Below are 18,787 nucleotides of genomic sequence, written 5' to 3' on the forward strand. Positions count from 1 at the left end.
TCAACAGAACTCCCATTAAGTGGATATATAATTGGTTACACAACCGCAAGCAAAGAATAACTATTATTGGAATGATGTCAGATTGGAGGGATTTCTCAAATGGGGTTTCACAAGGATCTGTTTTGGGTCTGCTGCTATTTAACATCTTCATTAACGACCTGGATGTAAGAATAGAGAGCATACTGATCAAATTTGCAGATGACACAAAGCTAGGGGGGGTTGTCAACTCTTTGGAGGATAGAGCAAAACTTCAAAGGGATCGTGATAAATTGGCAAACGGGGCTATAGACAGCAATGAAATTCAACAAAGGCAAGTGTAAGGTGCTACGCTTCAGGAAGAAAAACCCAATGCACAAATACCGACTGGGGGATAACTGGCATGGCAGCAGCACCCCTGAGAAGGATCTGGGAGTTGTGGTGGATCACAGCCTCAACAGGAAGTCAACAGTGTGATGGTAGTGCAAAAAGAAGCAACTGCATTAACAGAAGCATAGCATGTAAATCACAGGTGGTGATAGCACTGCTCTACTCAGCACTGGTTAATCCTCAGGGTGAGTCCTGGGTCTAGTTTGGGTCATCAGTGACTAGACAGGATGTAGAGAAACTGGAGAGAATCCAGAGGCAAGTGACAAAGATGATCAAAGGGGTGGAACGCAAACCAGTGAGCAAAGGCTGATGGAACTGGGTGTGTTTAGTTTGGAAAAAAGAGTTAATGGAGGGAATATAACAGTGATCTTCAAATACACGAGCTGTGTGAGTGTGCGTGGCCGTCCCTCCTGGTCTGTCTCAGGACAGAGCTGCAGAGTCTCCAAGCCTAGGCCCTCCTTGGCCAGGAGGCAGCAAACAGTCTGGGGCTCAGGCAGGGGCAAGCACCAATCTAGCATCCTAGCTCCACGGATGGTCGACCAACACAGGCCTCCTGGCCAAAGGTGGGGTGGCAGGAGCTAGGAGGACTCTGTCCCACCTGACTCCTCTGGGTCCCAGCCCCAGGCCCTAATAGTGGCAGTGTAATCCACCAATGGATCATAGGGGATCCGCTCACAACACCCTTACTTAGTGTCAGGCCAACACTCAGCCAGACAATGGTCTAATTTCCCTGGGCTACTTCCTACAATCCCAGGGTTTGGTACCTCTGGCCTCCACTTCCCCGGGTCAGTGGTCTGTGGCAGCCCCATCAGCTTGTTTGCACCTCTACTGGCTGGTGACCTTTGGAGCTTTGGCCAGTCCTCTGGCGGCCGCCCCAGCAGGTCCTCGATGTCCTGCTCCGGCAGCGGATGATAAGCGTCTGTCTCCCTCAGCAGCTCCAGCCCAACTGAGCTGCAGGGTCCTCCTTTTGTACTTCTGCTTCCTGTCCCGCCACTTAGCTTCTGGAAGGGTGGAGATGGCTTTCTTGTCTCTGTACCCCAACGGGCAGGTTGTGGTCCCTGCTGGTCTTCCTCGCTACAGGCTGCCAGACAAAGGATGGGGAACAGTTCTTCTCTCTTGTCACAGAGGGCAGGACAAGAAGCAGGGAATTCAAACTACATCAGAGCAGATTTAGATTAAACCTCAGGAAAAACTTCCAGACTGGAAGAACAGTAGGAGAACGGAACAAATGCCTAGGGCCGTGGTGGAAGGTTATTCACTGGAAGTTTTCAAAAGGAGGCTGGTTTAGTCACAGCAAGTCCTGCACCTTGGCAGGGGGTTAGACTAGATGACCTTTGTGGTCCCTTTTAACTCTGTGGTTCTAAGGGGTTCGCCCTTGGAAAAAGCAAGTGAGCATGTCGCCCATTAAGGGTATATTTGCACTGTGTCTGGCAGCTGCCTCCCAGCCAGAGTCCATGCTGACTCACTACAAATAACGGTGTAGGCGCTGTTGGTTGGGATGTAGCTTGGGTTCTAAAGCCAGGGCTTGAGGGGGGTGGGTGGGCTGGATGGTTTGAGTTCCATCAAAGCAATGTCACCACAGCCATTTTTAATGCACTAGCGTGAGACCAGCCTGAAAGGCGGCCAACTCCCTGATGCCCTCTAGACGTACCCTAAAGAGGGCAGTCCCAAGGGAGACTGTATGAAGGTTAGGTCATCTAATTCCCTGTAAATCCATGACCCAGCCCCCTCCTTGGCACCCTGTCACCGTGCCTTAGTGGGTCACAACTGAGGATGCCAAATTCAGGATGAACTGCTGAGAAATGCAGCAAACACAACCCAAAACTACTGGTTATTCTTTTATAAGATAGACCAAACCAGCCACAAAAGTAAACTCCTGTTTCACCACACTGGCTAACAAGAAAACATAAAGGCAGTTTTCTCAGGCATTCCGGTTCTTATATAACACCACCAAAAACACTGGATTCAGAGCCGAGTGGTTCTTTACAACCATTGTCATTAAATAATAGGTTCTTCTGATCCCAAAGCGCCAGCCACTCCCAGGTCAATATACAACTTAGATCTTACCCAAAACTCATACTGGAGCCAGTCCTTTAGTATCTAATGTCTAAAGGTTTATTCATAAAAAGAAAGAAAGGGGAGAATTAAAATTGGCTAAGGGAATCAATTACATCCAGTAATGGGAAAGTTCTTGGTTCAGGCTTGTAGCAGTGATGGAATAAACTGTTGGCTTAAGTTGTCTCTGGAGTACGTCTACAGCTGGGATGGTCATTCAGTCCCTTATACAGGACTTCAGTCTGTAGCAAAGTTCATCCGGAGTTAAGAAGCAAGATTGAAGACAAAATGGAGGTGTTTCCAGGACTTTTATAACTTTTGCCATGTGGAGGGCATCTTGTTGTTCTTACAGTGGAAAATTACAGCAATAAGATGGAGTTTGGAGTCACATGGGCAAGTCACATGTTCATGCCCAATTTCCCTCAGTCATTGCAGGAAGCCATTATCTAGATTCCAGACAGCACATTTAGACCACAGTCCACTCAGTGTAGATGGGTTTCTCCCATGGTCTATTGTCAACCAAGTGTGTCTTGATGAACCACTTAATTTGATCAGTCCCTTCAAGGTGTGCTAGCTAGCTGCCTTGTGGGTGTTACCCTGTTATGCTTATAAGAAGCACACAGGATCTTTTTCAGGGGAAAAGGCAATACACCGCATTTATTGAAGATAAATTCTCATATGCATTCAATCACACACACACACACTGTCTGGCCATTCGATGTTACACTTACCAGTCCAAAGTCCAGATCAACCTAGTGGCCAGCTAGGTTGATCATGGGTAGGAGGAGCTGGGTTCTGTTGGTCATGACATGATGCTCTGGGGAAGTCTTGGCAGGATGGACCCAAAGTTTCATGGCAAGGCACCCTGTTCATATAGTGATTTTCCTTCATTGCAACCAATAAGTTTTGCACTGTCATGCTGGAATCAGTTGTTGTTTGATGAGTGGTTGTTTTCTTAAATTGTCCTTCTCATCCTTTATCTTTTTCTTTCATCTAGTTCCTCAGGGAATTATCCCATGTTGGTTTAGATCAGAGCTGTCTTGTCCCCGCTGATAGGTGCCTGTCTCATCTTTAGAATCATCAATCTGCCCTCCTCTGACATTTCAATAGGAGCATGTTGCAGCCTCCTGGTGCCCTTGTGTCTTTCTTCAGTTCCTCCCTTGTACATCTGGTTCAGCGATGGCCTTCCCACTTAACACGTACATTCCTTATTCACACACAAAACAGAATTAATTTACACAGAACATTTTGAACAGGAACATCAAATTGCAATACAAAAGAAAACAATCATGGCATTCTTTTACTTATTTTAAAATGCTAAACCTACAACAAATTGGTGACCCTCAAAGGTCTGTTACTGCCTTGAAATCAGTCCAGACACAAATTCTGGCTGATGTATCTCTGCCCATTGGCCCATTCGCCCATTCCTTTCTGTTATTCAAAAGAGCAGGATGTGCTCAGATCATACACCAATACACTTAATACATGCTATGTAATTATTCTTTATCCTTCATTCCAAATTATATAAAATACCAACATAAAATCCTACCACTACATTTGGGGGAAGAATTTGGGGGACTTCAGTTCCTGATTTTTATCTGACCTCTCTCCAGCACTTATTTTGGCCTTCCCCTTTCTATCCCTGTTTGAGGTTTCTGTCTCTATCACAGCAGGTGATGGAATGGTATGCGACAAAGAGGAGCAGAATTCTCAGCAGGAAAATGTTGAGCAAGTGGATAAACACAGAGAATTATCGCAAAGACCGAAAAGGAATGGTCCAGGAGTCATGAGCAGGGAAACTCCTGTGAGATTCAGCACAGAGCAGAAAAAGAGCACGGAAACCATCCAGGGGAGAAAGTGGGTAAATGTATTTCCTATCGGGGAATTCAGAGGGACCTCACGGAAACCACAACCCAGCAGGAAATCCTCATGGGAAAGAGAAAAAATGCATGCACTGAAGGTGGGAAAAATTTATGTGACTACTCAGTCCTTATAAAGCATCAGAGAAACCACACAGGAGAGAGGCCCTTTGAATGCTGTGAGTGTGGGAAATGCTTCACTCAAAGATTAGACTTTTTTCACCATCTGAGAATCCAAGGAGGAGAGAGGCCCTATGAATGCAGTGAGTGTGGGAAAAGCTTCACTAGCAGCTCACATCTTATTAGGCATCAGAGAATCCACACAGGAGAGAGCCTTTTTGAGTGTCGTGAGTGTGGGAAATGCTTCACTAAGAGCTCATCACTTTCTGACCATCAGAGAATCCACGCAGGGGAGAGGCCGTATGAATGCAGTGAGTGTGGGAAAAACTTCACTCAAAGATCAGGCTTTTTTCGCCATCTGAGAATCCACAGAGGGGAGAGGCCCTATGAATGCAGTGAGTATGGGAAAAGCTTCACTAGCAGCTCATATCTTATTAGGCATCAGAGAATACACACAGGGGAGAGGCCCTACGAATGCAGAGAGTGTAGGAAAAGCTTCACTAGCAGCTCAGCCCTTTCTGAACACCACAAAATCCACACAGGGGAGAGGCCCTACCAATGCAGTGACTGTGGGAAAACCTTCAGTCGCAGCTCAAACCTTTTTACCCATCAGAGGATCCACACAGGGGAGAAGCCCTATGAATGCAGTGAGTGTGGGAATACCTTCTCTTGGCACTCAGCCCATGTTAGTCATCAGAGAATGTGCAAGGGAGATCAACACCATAAAAATCTCTAGGGCTATCAATACTTTCTTTTTCTTTAATAATTTTCCTGACTCCCACATAGTAACTTTGAAGCTATTTGAACTGTTTGCAGCACCGTTATCCCTCAACTTGTCCAGATGAATGGCCCATTTCTGCCTTTTTGCAGTTTGCCCTGTTTTGAGGTGGACCCATTTGTCCTTTCTATCAACTCCATTGTCTCATGAGTAATTCTAGTGTGCCCTTTCTATCAGGAACCAGGGAGCATCACATTTATGCCATTCCTTCTATTGCAAAGTTGTTAGTCACCAATGATTCAGATTGTATCATTGCTAGTTGTTCTCATGTTGCTTTGGGTTGTGCTGAAGATATAATGGGAACTTTTCAAATTATATGTAAATGAAGAGGAGAAGAGGTAGGAAAATAAGTGTTATTTCAGCCTCTGTGACACTGGAAGAGTATGAGGTGACTCAGAGATTCCCTCCTTCCCCATCACTGCAGAACTGTTACCTTTTGTCTGATCCATGTAGAGTTTATCTTCATCACATTCTATCTGTCCACTTCTCAAAGTGTCGTGTGATGAAGAATTCTCCATTGTCTGTGCTTGGAGATGATGCTTTGACTTCTTTAATCCTATATCAGAGTTGCTATGACTGGAGATGAAACTGTCAAAGACATGGAAGGGGAATTCAAATGGATCCCAAACACAGTGTGATCATTGGGAGTTTAAATCCCAGGTTCCATCTGTTGGCAAGGTGGCTGTTATGTCCCCCATTATTTGGATGCTAGGATATTTTCAGGTCAATAAGCCATCTAAATGCTGGTCTGTGCTGAAAAGCTATGTTGGCAGAGCCACATCTCTTATGCGTGTGAAAAGTCCTCTCCACTGAGAGTAGTAATGTGACCTGAGCCCCAGTGTAGACAGTGTTAGGTTGTCAGAAGACTATTTCCAGTGTTCGAAGTGTAGACATAGCCTTAGACAGATTGATCCCCTCTGGAAAGTGAGTCATGACATCAATTCCAATTTTGACCCATCTCCCTATAGGTGAGAAAACTACTAGTATGGAGGGCTAAACCAGCTGTCCGATCGCCTGGTTCCTCAACTGTAGCTACAACTCTTAGTACCCCTGAAGGCAAAGACTGAGAGAAATGGAGCATTCCAACCATTGTCATTTTATACAAACAAAATTGGTTGTTCCTCTCTTTGTTTTTTGTGCTGGCCTTTCTGTTCTCTGTATAGCTCAGCGCATGTGTGACAGAAGCTCATTGGTGCCAATTCGCAAAGGGGTTACTGTTATTCACAAGCAACTCCTGTCTCAGACCTGACAAACTCGCCACACCGAATACACTGCTTTCATGATATTTATCCAGGAAGCATAGCAGTGAGATCTCTACTGAAAGCTTGTAAATTATTGATACTCCTAATCACTGTGAGGTGTGTGTATGTGTCATATTTAAGGAGTATTGTAAGTACATGGAAAATTATGCCCATATGATATTGTGAAAGTGAGTCACCCCAATCAAAGGTCTTGGAGGGGACAGCCCATTCAAGTGGGAGGGAATTGGCACCTGTCCATTGCTAGCCAGTTATGTGATGTATTGCTGCATTGTCAACCTTTGCATTAATCCAGAAAAGCCAATGGAAAACCATCAAAGACAAACTAGCGACATTGAAACCCTGTGGAAGTGTCAAGGACAATATGAGAATGAGGAGAGCGTCCTTTCTGTGAATAAAGATAAAAAGACTTATTCAGTTCATAACACGGTGGAGAAAAACATTCTGAGTCCATTCACCAAGGAGATTCTTAATGACCAGTGGTGCTTCATGAAAGGCAGGGCCGTGGCTCCTAGGGACTAGCAATCAGTGAAATTGACTGAAGTGTGAGGTGAGAATCTACTTAGATAGGAAAGGTAACTATTTAAAAATATAGGTTTCATTTTCTAATTTTGTTTAGTTGGTAACGGTTGGTTTCCATCACTCACATTTGTTTCTGTTTAAATCCCTATCCGTTGTTAAATAAATTTGTGCTTGTTTGATAATTGTACTCAAGTGCTGTGTGTGATACAGTAGCAGTGGTCCACAGTAAAACTAGTAACTTGGGATACTTTGGGAAGAGAGGATCTGGGAGTTCTCTGAATATCTGATGATCTGGGCTGGACCCCAGAGGGAGACACATTGAAGGAACTCAGGGGTTAGGGTGGCTGTTGTAGCTCAGAGTAGGGTGCTTGAGTTCCAGCAGGCTGAGTGAGTACAGCTCTGACTGAGAGGCCCCACAGGAGAAATTTCAGCCCAAAGACAATTTTGTGTGAAATGTTGAGAAGTGAAAAGCTCCCTTCCCCCCCTCCCCCCCAAATCCCCAGAACTCTAGTGTCACCCCCATGACACCAGCACAAGGAACCCAGTGAAATGAGGTTACAGACTACAGGGCGAGAGGCAGCAGGGAGAGAGGTGACAGGGAGTCTCTCTTTTTCTTTCTCTCTTCACTTTCTGTTCTCTTTCATTCCAGGAACTGCAGTCACAGCAAAGGGGGCCTTTGTCTCATTGTAAGGGATCTGTGTCTCTCACGGAGGTGATGGAAGTTATGCATTCTGTGACTTCCTGTGACCTCCATGACTTCTTCAGTGGCTGACTCCAGGGCCTCCCAATCAGTTGGCTCTGGGGACCGCCCAAGCAGTGGCCAATGCTGCTGGCTCTGGGAACAGCTTGACCAGCAGTTTCAAGGGAAGCAGGAGCAGTCACAGCTCAGTGGTCCCCTGCAGCTGTCCTGGGGTGGCCAGAGAAGCAGCTGGCCCCCTGAGACTCCCCAGTGTGGGGCAGCAGCTGGAGTGGCAGCGGCTGTCAGGGCTTCTCCCCTGGTAGCTGATGCTTATTATCCATCAAATAAATCAAAACACTTCCACCTGCTAGTGGATTTAGCCCAGGACCCTCAGAGTCAGCAGCTCTTACACCCCCCACTGAGCTTCTGGTCAGGTATCCTAGTGCTGGAAGCCTCCTGTTTAGATCCTAAAATAGCATTTTTGCAGCAGGGGGGCTGAAATTTTGGACTGGACATTGTAGCTCCACTGTTATTTTATTGAATTGTTTCAAAACAGCAAGACAAGAAAGTCCTAAGTTCCAGGCTCTCTGCCATGGAAACAGCTGCCCCTGCCCTCCAGGAGTCTGTACGTTCCACCCAGCAAAGTACAAACCTGCTCCGCACTGAAGGGGGGTCAGACAGTGATGGTAACACAAATCTTCAGCCTATTAACCCAGGTCCCTTCCTTTCTTTAGCCCAGGACGTGCTAGTCAACTGTTAGCCATGGTGTTATCTTCACCTTCAAATACCTCTCAGGACATTTAACAGAGGAAGTGAAACCCCCTCCCCCAAATGGCTCCCTACTGAGGCATTGTACCATACCTGACCCTGGAGACTGTCTGGTTTTATACTCTTAGAGCTTTTTCTCTTCAAACCCCTTATCCCAATCTATGGGCCAACCTCTGCATTTCAGAGTTTAGAATTTACTCTCATCACCCTTGTATGGTAATTTCCGTGTGAATTGGGAAAAGCAAGTGTGGGAACCTACTTGGCTAATGAAAACCAACGCTCTGGGTGAGGCCTAAACTTATGCTCAGAACTGTATTTCCCTCTGCACGAGTCACTATAGGTGCTTCTTAGATAAACTTGGGATGTTGGAACTTCACCACTTTGGCTGCTATGTAAAAGGCCGATGGTTCAAATGCAGCAGCAGGAGATGATGAGTTTTTGTTTTGTTTTAAGCAATGAGAATCCAGTACATTTTAACAGGCAGAAAATCTCCTCTATTCTGGTCTAGCTCCATTTGAGTCCTTCTGCCGGTCTTCTTCCTTCCCCCTCAGTGTCTTTCCTTCCCCATTGGGGACATGCAGAGATAAACCCCAGTCAGTCTGTGTCACAGACAGTCTGTATCTCCTAAGGAATGTGGGTGAAGGATTCCAGCTGAATTAATTCCACTCACTTGGATTAGAAACATTTGTTTCTTTTGAGCAGATAGTGGGAAATCAGACATTAATTCAGACCCAGGAGGCAAGGCAGAGGCTTCATGACCTTGATCTCCAGGAAGGGAGAGAGGATCCCCAGGAAGGAAGAGAGCTTCCTTTAGACTCAAGCTGGGGTATCCTGGAAGTTGGAAGAGACCCTTGGTCACTGAGGCTCTCAAGTGATCGTGTTCCTCTAGAGGCTTCAGAGTCCTCCGTGTGGGAAGGGTGTCACTGCACCATCTGAAATAGAAGGGAGGACCCTAGAAGGGAAGGGATGAACCGAAAATGGAGAGGAATGAAACAGAGCAAATGCCTCTTCTCTCTCCCCTCCCCAACCCAGCAAGAAATGTTATCAATGGTGAAACTCCCCACCATGAATGGCAGAGAACAGAGAGACATTTGCCTCAAACTGATCAGTAGGGTGATCAGACAACAAGTGTGAAAAATCAGGGAATTTTACCAAGTTCAGTGGTGAGCATTGCTGCCTTCCAAGCAGTTGACCTGGGTTTGATTCCCAACCAATACAATGATGTGATGTTTCCTCCACTCGGAATTGGTTTAGTTTCGGTCACTTTCTCCCATTTCATTAATAAACTGATACAATCAGTGTCCCACACGTCAGCAGGTCATTAAACACACAGGGGAGGAAGAAAGGGGCAAGACTGTAAAATGAGCAGTTGGAGTCATCCTGGTATTACGTTTGGTTTATTTAAAAAAAAAAAAATCCTTTATTTGCCTCTCCCTTTTAGGCTCAGAACCTTTAAGGTCAGAAGGGACCAGTGTGATCACCTTGACCTTGCAGGCCAAAAGACCCCACTCACCCACTCCTGCAGTAGACCCGGGAAGGGAGGCAGCTCTGTGCACTGCCCCTACCCTAGGCAGTGCATGGAGGCCCTCTGCTCCCCTCCCCCAATTGGTGTGCATAGATGTGCCAGCAGCCGTAAGGTGGCTTCCTGCCCACTCTGCCTTTGTCCCTCCGTGCAGCTCCCAGAAGTGGCTGGCATGTCCCAGCATCCCCTGGGGTGGGGGCAGTGCTTGGAGACACTCCCCCTGCCCCAAGTACCAACTCCGCAGCTCCCATTGGCCAGGAAGCTTTGGGAGCTGCAGTGCCCGGGGTAAGCACCACTCCTCCTGCACCCCAACCCCATCCCCCAGCACAGAGTCTGCACCCCGCACCCAAATTTCCTCCCAGAGCTATGCTTGTCTTCCTTTCTCCCAGAACCATCCTTCCTCTCCTGCGCTGCAAATAGCCATCCCTGGGAAGGCAAGAGGCAGGCACAGGATTCTGCCTCCCAGCAGCCAACCGCACATCCCCAGGTTTTGCAGAATGAAAGGTGGTGCTCTACTAACCCCACTTAGCTGCACTGAGGCGCTTAGCTTCTTCCCTGCCTTCCTCAGTTTGACTTTCCTCTTTTGTCCCATTCCTGCCTCACTTCCTCCTTTGGCAAGTGAAGCAAAGGAGTTCAGCAGGAAGAGCCGGCGTCCACAGGCCAACCTCCAAGGGCAGAGGAGGCCAAGCCACAAGGCTCCAAAAGGTGATTGGCCAAGATCCTCTAGCTTTCCCCTGCTGCTGCCAAGGCTTTTTCTCAGCTCATTTCACCACCCTCTGTCATGCAGGGGTTGGGGTTATTGCAGGTGTTACCCGGAATTGGGCCAGCTAGTAAGAGTAGGGAGGACTAATGACCCACCAGAGTCTGGCAGAAAGCAGCACATTTATTATACTGGCAGTTAAGCTCAAAAGAAAGAGGGGGTGGGGTCACACTCACATACTCATGCTCCCAGGGCTGGCACGACACTGGAGATGTTAGGATTCTGCAAGGTAAGTGTTCCACAGCACTGTGATGGACAGTGTGATGAAGGTAAGTCTTCCTGAGGCACAATGAAATGGTGCGCGGCAAGCCAGGCAGTCCAGGTGAAGGGCATTCACTGGAGGTACAAGCTTGTGAATGCTCTCCTGAGCACATGGCCCTTTCCCCTTTTAAGGCTCTGCTCCTCATGGCCTGTGACTAAAGATGACTTGGCTGCATCTGGTGGGTCACACTCCAGCTTGGGCAGTGTCCATGCTCTGGGTATGTGAGTGCTGCCTAATTAGAGTCCCAGACACCTTGTCTACCTGGGAGCTCTTCTGCTCTTCAACCAGAACATTCATCCCACAAGCAGTCCAGGAGGGAGCGGGAGAGGAAAAGCCACTTCACAGGCATTCAGAGAGGGAGAGGAGACAAAGGGTACGTCTAGACTACGCGCCGTATCGGCGCGTTAAAATCGATTGCTCTGGGATCGATATATCCCGTCTAATCTAGACGGGATATATCGATCCCTGAGCGCGCTTATATCGATTCCGGAACTCCACCAACACCAACGGAGTTCCGGAATCGACATGGCGAGCTGCGGACATCGATCCCGCGCAGTGAAGATGGGTGAGTAAATCGATTTTAGATATTCGACTTCAGCTACATTATTCACGTAGCTGAAATTGCGTATCTAAAATTGATTTTATCCCGTAGTGTAGACCAGCCCAAAAGTGGGAAGAGGGGAAGTTTAACAGACCTTTTGAGCATAGAAATCACTGCTTCTCCTACAACAGCAGGCCAGGCCAGTGGGAGCTAGGAAAATTAAGCCATTGTGTTTTTGCCTAGTTTCAAACCAGGGACCTTTTGCATTTTAAACCAACTTGAGAACCACTACACTACAGAAATTCTGTCAGAGAAGTCTTCCCCTCCCTTCATAAGAAAGGCCATACTGGGTCAGATCAAAGGTCCATCCAACCCTGCATCCTATCTGCCAACAGTGGCCAATGCCAAGTGCCCCAGAGGGCCTGAACCTAACAGGTAATGATCAAGTGATCTCTCTCCTGCCATCCATCTCCACCCTCTGATAAACAGAGGCTAGGGATACCATTCCTTACCCACCCTGGCTAATAGGCATTCATGGAGTTAACCTCTATTCATTTCTCTGCAAAAAGAATGAGGAGTACTTGTGGCACCTTAAAAACTAACAAATTTATCTGAGCATAAGATTTTTATGGGCTAAACCTCACTTCATCAGACGCATGAAGTGGAAAATACAGCAGGAAGATATAAAAAAAAAAAAAATTCTCCTCTCACCCCTATGGGTGGTATGTGTCTTCCTCAACCTCAGGTCCTCTACCAGAGGCCTGGGAGTATGAGGGTTCTGCGCAGTATCTTAGCTGTTCCTAGCACTGCACTCTTCTGGACAGAGAGCTCTGGTGTTGTTCCTGGGATCTGTTGGAGCCACTCACCCAGCTTAGGAGTCAACAAAAGGTAAAGAACTTCCGAGACTAGGGTACTCATTTGCGCTGGAAAGCACACCAGGCACATAAGGCTAATAGGGGAGTGTTGCAACAAAATGACAAAACAGATACAAGTAATCTATCTACACAACCTCAGGTCGCATGCACACAAAGTAAAAGACCGGACCAACACAATTAATCCAATTTGAAACAATCATCAAGTAAAAACAATGAGAGATGGAAGAGCCATATTCTCATGATAAGGGAAATTTGCATCTCAAAGCACAGAGAGAAAAGCTTTACATCTCTAACGCCAGAAACATACATCATTTAAACACAATAGGATAAGCCTCATAGCAGAGTTCAAAGACCTAAGACATGCTGGTCACTGGACAACTGAAATTACAAATGTGCATTTAGCAAAAAAGGCTTGAAGAGAGGGGAGATATAAAAGCTGTCCAGGATCTAGGATCAAATGTTAAGGAGGGACAGAAGATATGGATAGGAGTAATGGGATAGGGCTGAAGCCAAAAGGAACACGCATAGGCATGACTGCGAGGAGAAAAAAGAAGTCTAGAGGAGTCTGGGAACAGAAGAAACAAAGTTTCCTAAGTACAAAAATTATAAGACAAGGAAAAAAAAAAAAATTACTATAAGCTGTTCCTTAAGCAAGCAAACAACTAGAACAACTATTGACCAACTGGAAAACAGAAAGAGAAGATACTGGTGTATGTATTCCTGGAGTACTGAATGTCTGGGAAGGCACGTAAAAAAAAGCACACTCACAAAACAACAGACTTAAGAGAAGATAACACGACAAGCTACCGAGTGCTCCTACAAAACCGACCAAACAAACAAAAAAGGACTAACAAACAACAGAAAAAACTATGGAACACTTGTCACTTTCAGCACAACACACACATAAACACTCTCCAAAGATATCACATTAAACCCAGTTTCAAAACACAGTACTAAAAAAAACAAAAAATCTCCAAGCTTCTCATATTTCCTTCTCCTGAAATGTTGCTAGCATCAACTTGGCACTGCATAATATAAACTTATACAAAAATAAATATATCACTATAAAAAACAATAAACCAAAACAAAAACAAACAAAGATAAAAAAAAAATATAAGAAAAAAAAAACACACAAAAACAAAAAGAAGCATAGTCTTCTGCTATCTGTAATTACCACAAACGATGTACTGGTTAATTGGGAACACACCAAACCAGTACAACATGCCTGTGACCTGGATTCTGGATAATACCCAAACAGAAATAACATTAGGACACCTAGCTACCCAAAGAAAAAAAATCCTTACTAGTGGAAATCAGCACATAAAAAAAAAGAGTCACTGAGGGAAGAAGAGATCCTAAAAAAAAACCACAAACTACAGCTAGTGAGCAGAAAGATTGCGCATGAACAGACACATGACCCAAGCCAATTTGTTGTGCCAGAACTTACAAGAAAAACACCTGTATGAACTGTTAACCTCCTGCATCTTAACAACTATTAAACAGAAAAAAAAAAAAACAATAAACCTCTGCCAACACACAAGAAAAAAGAACAATGATGTTGCGACTAAACGTCTCTAGAAGCAAGACAACTAACACACTAATCAGACAAACAGTACCTAGCGGCAATAACATAATATGGGTACCTCTCAACCTCACATAGTAGTGGTAGATCCCCTGCTTCAATTGATATAACATCCATGGCGATCGCTCCACAAGCTGCCTTGTATATGTGCTGTACATAAAATGCCGACCGAACAAGTTGTCTCAGTGTACTCCTATTCTATTCTTAGAACCAAGACACACTCTAAAAAACACGAAAACATACTAACAATAATTTATTTATTATATCACCCACCACAAAGATACCCCAACAAAAAAAAAGGATGGAAGGAAAAGACAAGAAATTTACCGCAACCAAAAGAAAATGTCGACACCACAACACTACCACAGACAATCCTGCAAGTCAAACAAACTGAAAAAACAAAAAAACACAACAACAACAACACTCACGGTACAAAACAAATAAAACCAAATCGTAACCAAAGATAACCACCACAATACAATAGAGAGTGTCTTGCTCTTGCTAAAGACCACTAGATACAATCTTATACTGCTGTGAGGATTCCTTATACACATCAGAGAACCTCTCACCATCAAGTCTGCTAGTGCTCGAAACTAGCTAAAAGCCTATCGCGGGAAAAAGAAGACAATTTTAATTTCGTCCGTCAGAAAGCGCTAAATGATCATAACTTAGGGGACACCACTCACAATATACTAAATGATAAGCTAAATCAATAACTAACCAACCTGGATGAATTTCGGGTATTAGCGATACCGGACAAGAGCATTTGAAACAAAAACAGACTACATAAAAAAGGCTACACAAAAAACAAGAACAAAGATCAGACACCGAAAATGAACCGCCCAGCACCGCCAAACTTCTTTCATGTCCAAGGCTGGTAAATAGAAACATACAAAAAAAGAAAAAGAAACAAACAGATTATAACCCTGGATGTTTGGAAACTTGGGAAGGGAAATGAACACAAACAAACCTACCGTCATGCAACAATGTGTGAGGAGACTTCCAATAGCCCTATCACAGAACGGGTCAAAAACTATTCTACATCCCCACAAGAAAACCAATCAAGGCAATAACAGACGAGAGAAACCAAAAAACAAAAACGGAAAAAACAAAAAAAACCACAAAAAAGAAAACACTCCAGAATATCTACATCAGGACCATAAAACAACAGCCATCTTTGAGGCCAACAGCTCCAAAATCAAATAAATGACACCAAAAACACAAAAGAAACCAAAAAAGCAGAGGTATTCTTGATATTGAACTCGCAAACAGGGCGAAGCGAGTGGGGAGTAATGGCACGATCAACACAATCATAAAACACATAACAATCAATAGTATCGATAAAGAGGTGAGATACTTTCGTGTAGTTTACTTAAAGACGCCCACCAGAGAAGAAATGGCTCACTTACTCAGGACACTGAATCAATTAGAACATCACTTATAAATGGGAACTGATAACTAATGGATGTTTAGCTGTCCTTCCTTCGCCTCTTCATTGTGGTTTCCATGTGACTGTGGGATGCAAAGTACTTGTAGCTTGTCTGTATAGTCTGCATATAGTGGCCCGCGGTAGTATCCACCCATCAGTTGCATACCTTCCCTCTCTTCACTACCACTGGCCACACTTCTCCAGTCCGAATGACATCCCGATACTCCTCACGTAGATCCGCGTCAGGTGGATAGAGCGAGTCGATGTCTCTGCATTCTTAGCATACAGCTTGATGTCCATCCATGTAGAGGAGGTGAATGATGGTAGTTCCACTCCTGAACTGTACCCGTATCCAGTCCTTGTGAATTATCTGGCTGAGGGGGGTTAAAGCGAATGCAGAAAGCAGGAGGGGACAGTGCATCACCTTGGTATGCCGCACTTGATGGCCCTTTTGCGAAGCTGCCTTGAGTTGACTCCAGTGTTTGTCTTCCATAGTCATTGATTCTTGAGGAAGGTCTTAGTGTCCTGTTGATTTGTATAAGCGCCAGACATCTCACAGATCCACGTGTGCGGCATTAAGTCGTAGGCTTCCTGTAGTCAATCCAGGCTGTGCTCAGATTGGTCTGTCTAAGCTTGAGTTCTTGGGCGACTGCTCTATCTATGAGCACCTGGTGTTGTTCTCAAATGCCTCTGAGCTGTGCTCATGTACTGGCCTATAATGGTCCTGTAGCTTGGCGCTATGATGCCTGATAGGACTTTCCATGTTGTGGGGAGGCAGGTTATTGGTCGGTTCTGTTCCCTTGCAGGGGTCTTCATGATCAGCACTGTCCTTCCTGTGGGAGCCTCTAGCAGCTGGTTCAGCTGTGCTGCTAGGCGTTCATAGCACTCGCTGTTAGTTTCTTTTAGCCAGTAGGTGTGGATCATAGTCTGGTCAAGGTCTTCATGTTCTTGACCCACTGCTGGATGATCTTCTACTGTGATGGTGACTGGTTTCTTCTGGGAGATTGCTGTGTCAGGTCCTAAGCACCACTTTGCACTGGTGTTATGAGTCTTCTCTTTCTCCCATATGTTCTTCAGTACTGTTCAGTTTCTGCGTGCTGGTGGCTCTGCTGTTATTGTGTTGTTATGCACCACTGCAGTTGGGATACACCTTAGGTAGGTTCTTTTGGAGAAGAGGCCAAAAATATACTACTTTTTGGCCTCTGCATTCTCTAGTGTATCCCTTAAAGCCTGCTCACCAGCTGCTGTGAGTCCTTTGTTTAGCAGTAAAAATCATATAGTCTATGGCTTCAGCTGCAGCAGGCCTTGTATTTTTTCAGTAGCCGATCTATATCCTTAATCTCAACACCTCTCTGAAGTTCCACCAGCTGAAACCTAACTTCTCTCCAGAGTCGCCTGATCTTTATCCTCCAACTCATTTACCAGGGTGGAGTAAGATACGTGTGTTCCTTCTTATCGATGTAGCCAAAAGATCTAGCCAGGAAATTACAAGAGGACTGTAGCATATCACCTAAGTATCAATTGGTCCTAGAAGTTTAATGGGTGTCAATGAGGGCTTAAATATGGCCATCTTCTAAATACAACTCTGATGGATACTTATCACTGAGCATGGTATGGGTCTCGAGGAATTGAAACTGTAGCTAAAGTTTCAACCATGATCTTATGCACGTCATAAATCAGCTGTGTGCTCTGCAATGGAGGGGTGGCAGTGAAAGTTCTCAAGCTTCAAGGATGTGAGTGCAGCACATCCAACTTGCTCTTACCAGGTCTTCTCGAAGCTCTGGGGAATGTAATGTGGTGTTGGTTCTATCTCAAGCTGATGGAGGCAGACTTACCATCATATATAATATGTTGAGCGCTGAGTAACTAGCTGTATTTCTCAGTAGTGTGATGTAGGTCTTGTTAGTCCCACATCCACTAGTCCCTCGTAACAATTTATATATCCCCTCCTCATATAGGTCTACAATGTTCGTAGATAGTAATATCCCACAATCAAAAATCCATGTTCATCTTAGCTCCTCATCCATGAATGGTTTGTTCATCAGTAGACCCACTAATCGATCAAAGAATAGTCCTGGTTCCTGCACACATCTGGCACGGACTTGTTATCGCGGGCAGACGTCAGAAGAGCCGGCATCCGACTCTCTATTCAATTAGGGAAGAATTTGGCCAAGGACCCAATACTGGAAAGTTGGAGAGATACCACCAGGATTCTCGAACCCTGGTCTGCACCATATAAAGAGAGAACACACAGTGAGCAGATAAGCTGTTAGCATACTTATCAGTCAAGGAGAAAAAAAAACCCTCTTTGCTAATGATAAAATCAGGATGGTCCATCTCTCCACAACAGTTGACAAGAAGGTGTGAGTAACAGTAGGGGGACAAATAAACATGGGGAAATAGTTTTACTTTGTGTAATGACCCATCCACTCCCAGTCTTTCTTCGAGTCTAATTTAATGGTGTCCAGTTTGCAAATTAATTCAAATTCAGCAGTCTCTCGTTGGAGTCTGTTGTTGAAGTTTGTTTTTTTGTTGTAATATTGCAACTTTTAAGTCTGTAAATGAGTGACCAGGGAGGATGAAGTGTTCTCCAACTGGTTTTTGAATGTTATAATTCTTGACATCTGATTTGTGTCTATTTATTCTTTTATGTAGAGACTTTCTGGTTTGGCCAATGTACATGGCAGAAGGGCATTGCTGGCACATGATGGCATTTATCACATTGGTACATGTGCAGGTGAATGAGTCTCTGATAGTGTGGCTGATGTGACTGACGGGGGTTCATCTCTGCATGTCTCCAATGGGGAAGGAAAGACACTGAGGGGGAAGGAAGAAGACTGGCAGAACGAGTCAAATGGGACTAGACCAGAATAGAGGAGATTTTCTGCCTGTTAAAATGTACTGGATTCTCATTGCTTAAAACAAAAACTCATCATTTTCCCCTGCTGCTGGGTTTGAACCATCAGCCTTTTACATAGTAGCAATCTACCAACATCCCAAGTTTGTCCGAGAAGCCCCTATAGTAGCTTGGGCAGGGGGAAACACAGCTGATGTGATTAGGTCCTATGATGATGATGCCCCCTGAATAGATATGTGGACAGAGTTGGCAATGGGCTTTGTTGCAAGAATAGGTTCCTGGGTTAGTGTTTTTGTTCTGTGGTTGCTCCCATGCCATTTGAAAGCAAGACAGAGCGTTGGAAGACCCAGCAGGGTTAGGTAGCACAGGAATTGTCCTCAGATCCCACGGAGACTTCAACTCAGATTGCAGGATTCAAAGCTCTGAGTGCTGGCCCTTACAGCATGGGACCAATAGGGAACCCCCAGACCTCTGCTGAGTTCTGGTGTGGGTGACCCAGTGGGGGCAGCCCTGCATTTGCTCACCAAGTTGGCATGCAGCAGTTTTTTGCAGC

The 18,787-nt window shown here is 45.2% G+C and overlaps 2 protein-coding genes across 10 annotated transcripts in view; both read left to right on the forward strand.

The window, feature by feature from the left end:
• LOC116833757 (uncharacterized) overlaps positions 1-18,787 on the forward strand; it is a 660,803-nt gene that overhangs the window by 23,127 nt on the left and 618,889 nt on the right. The gene's annotated exons all lie outside the window — the stretch shown is intronic.
• Positions 4,162-7,146, forward strand: LOC142045744 (uncharacterized; the record flags this gene model as incomplete). Its single annotated transcript, XM_075070325.1, has 1 exon — positions 4,162-7,146. A coding segment is annotated over one exon (975 nt), but the record flags the coding sequence as incomplete, so codon positions are not given.

This window comes from Chelonoidis abingdonii, chromosome 1 (genome assembly GCF_003597395.2).
Source record: "Chelonoidis abingdonii isolate Lonesome George chromosome 1, CheloAbing_2.0, whole genome shotgun sequence".
NCBI lineage: Eukaryota > Metazoa > Chordata > Testudines > Testudinidae > Chelonoidis > Chelonoidis abingdonii.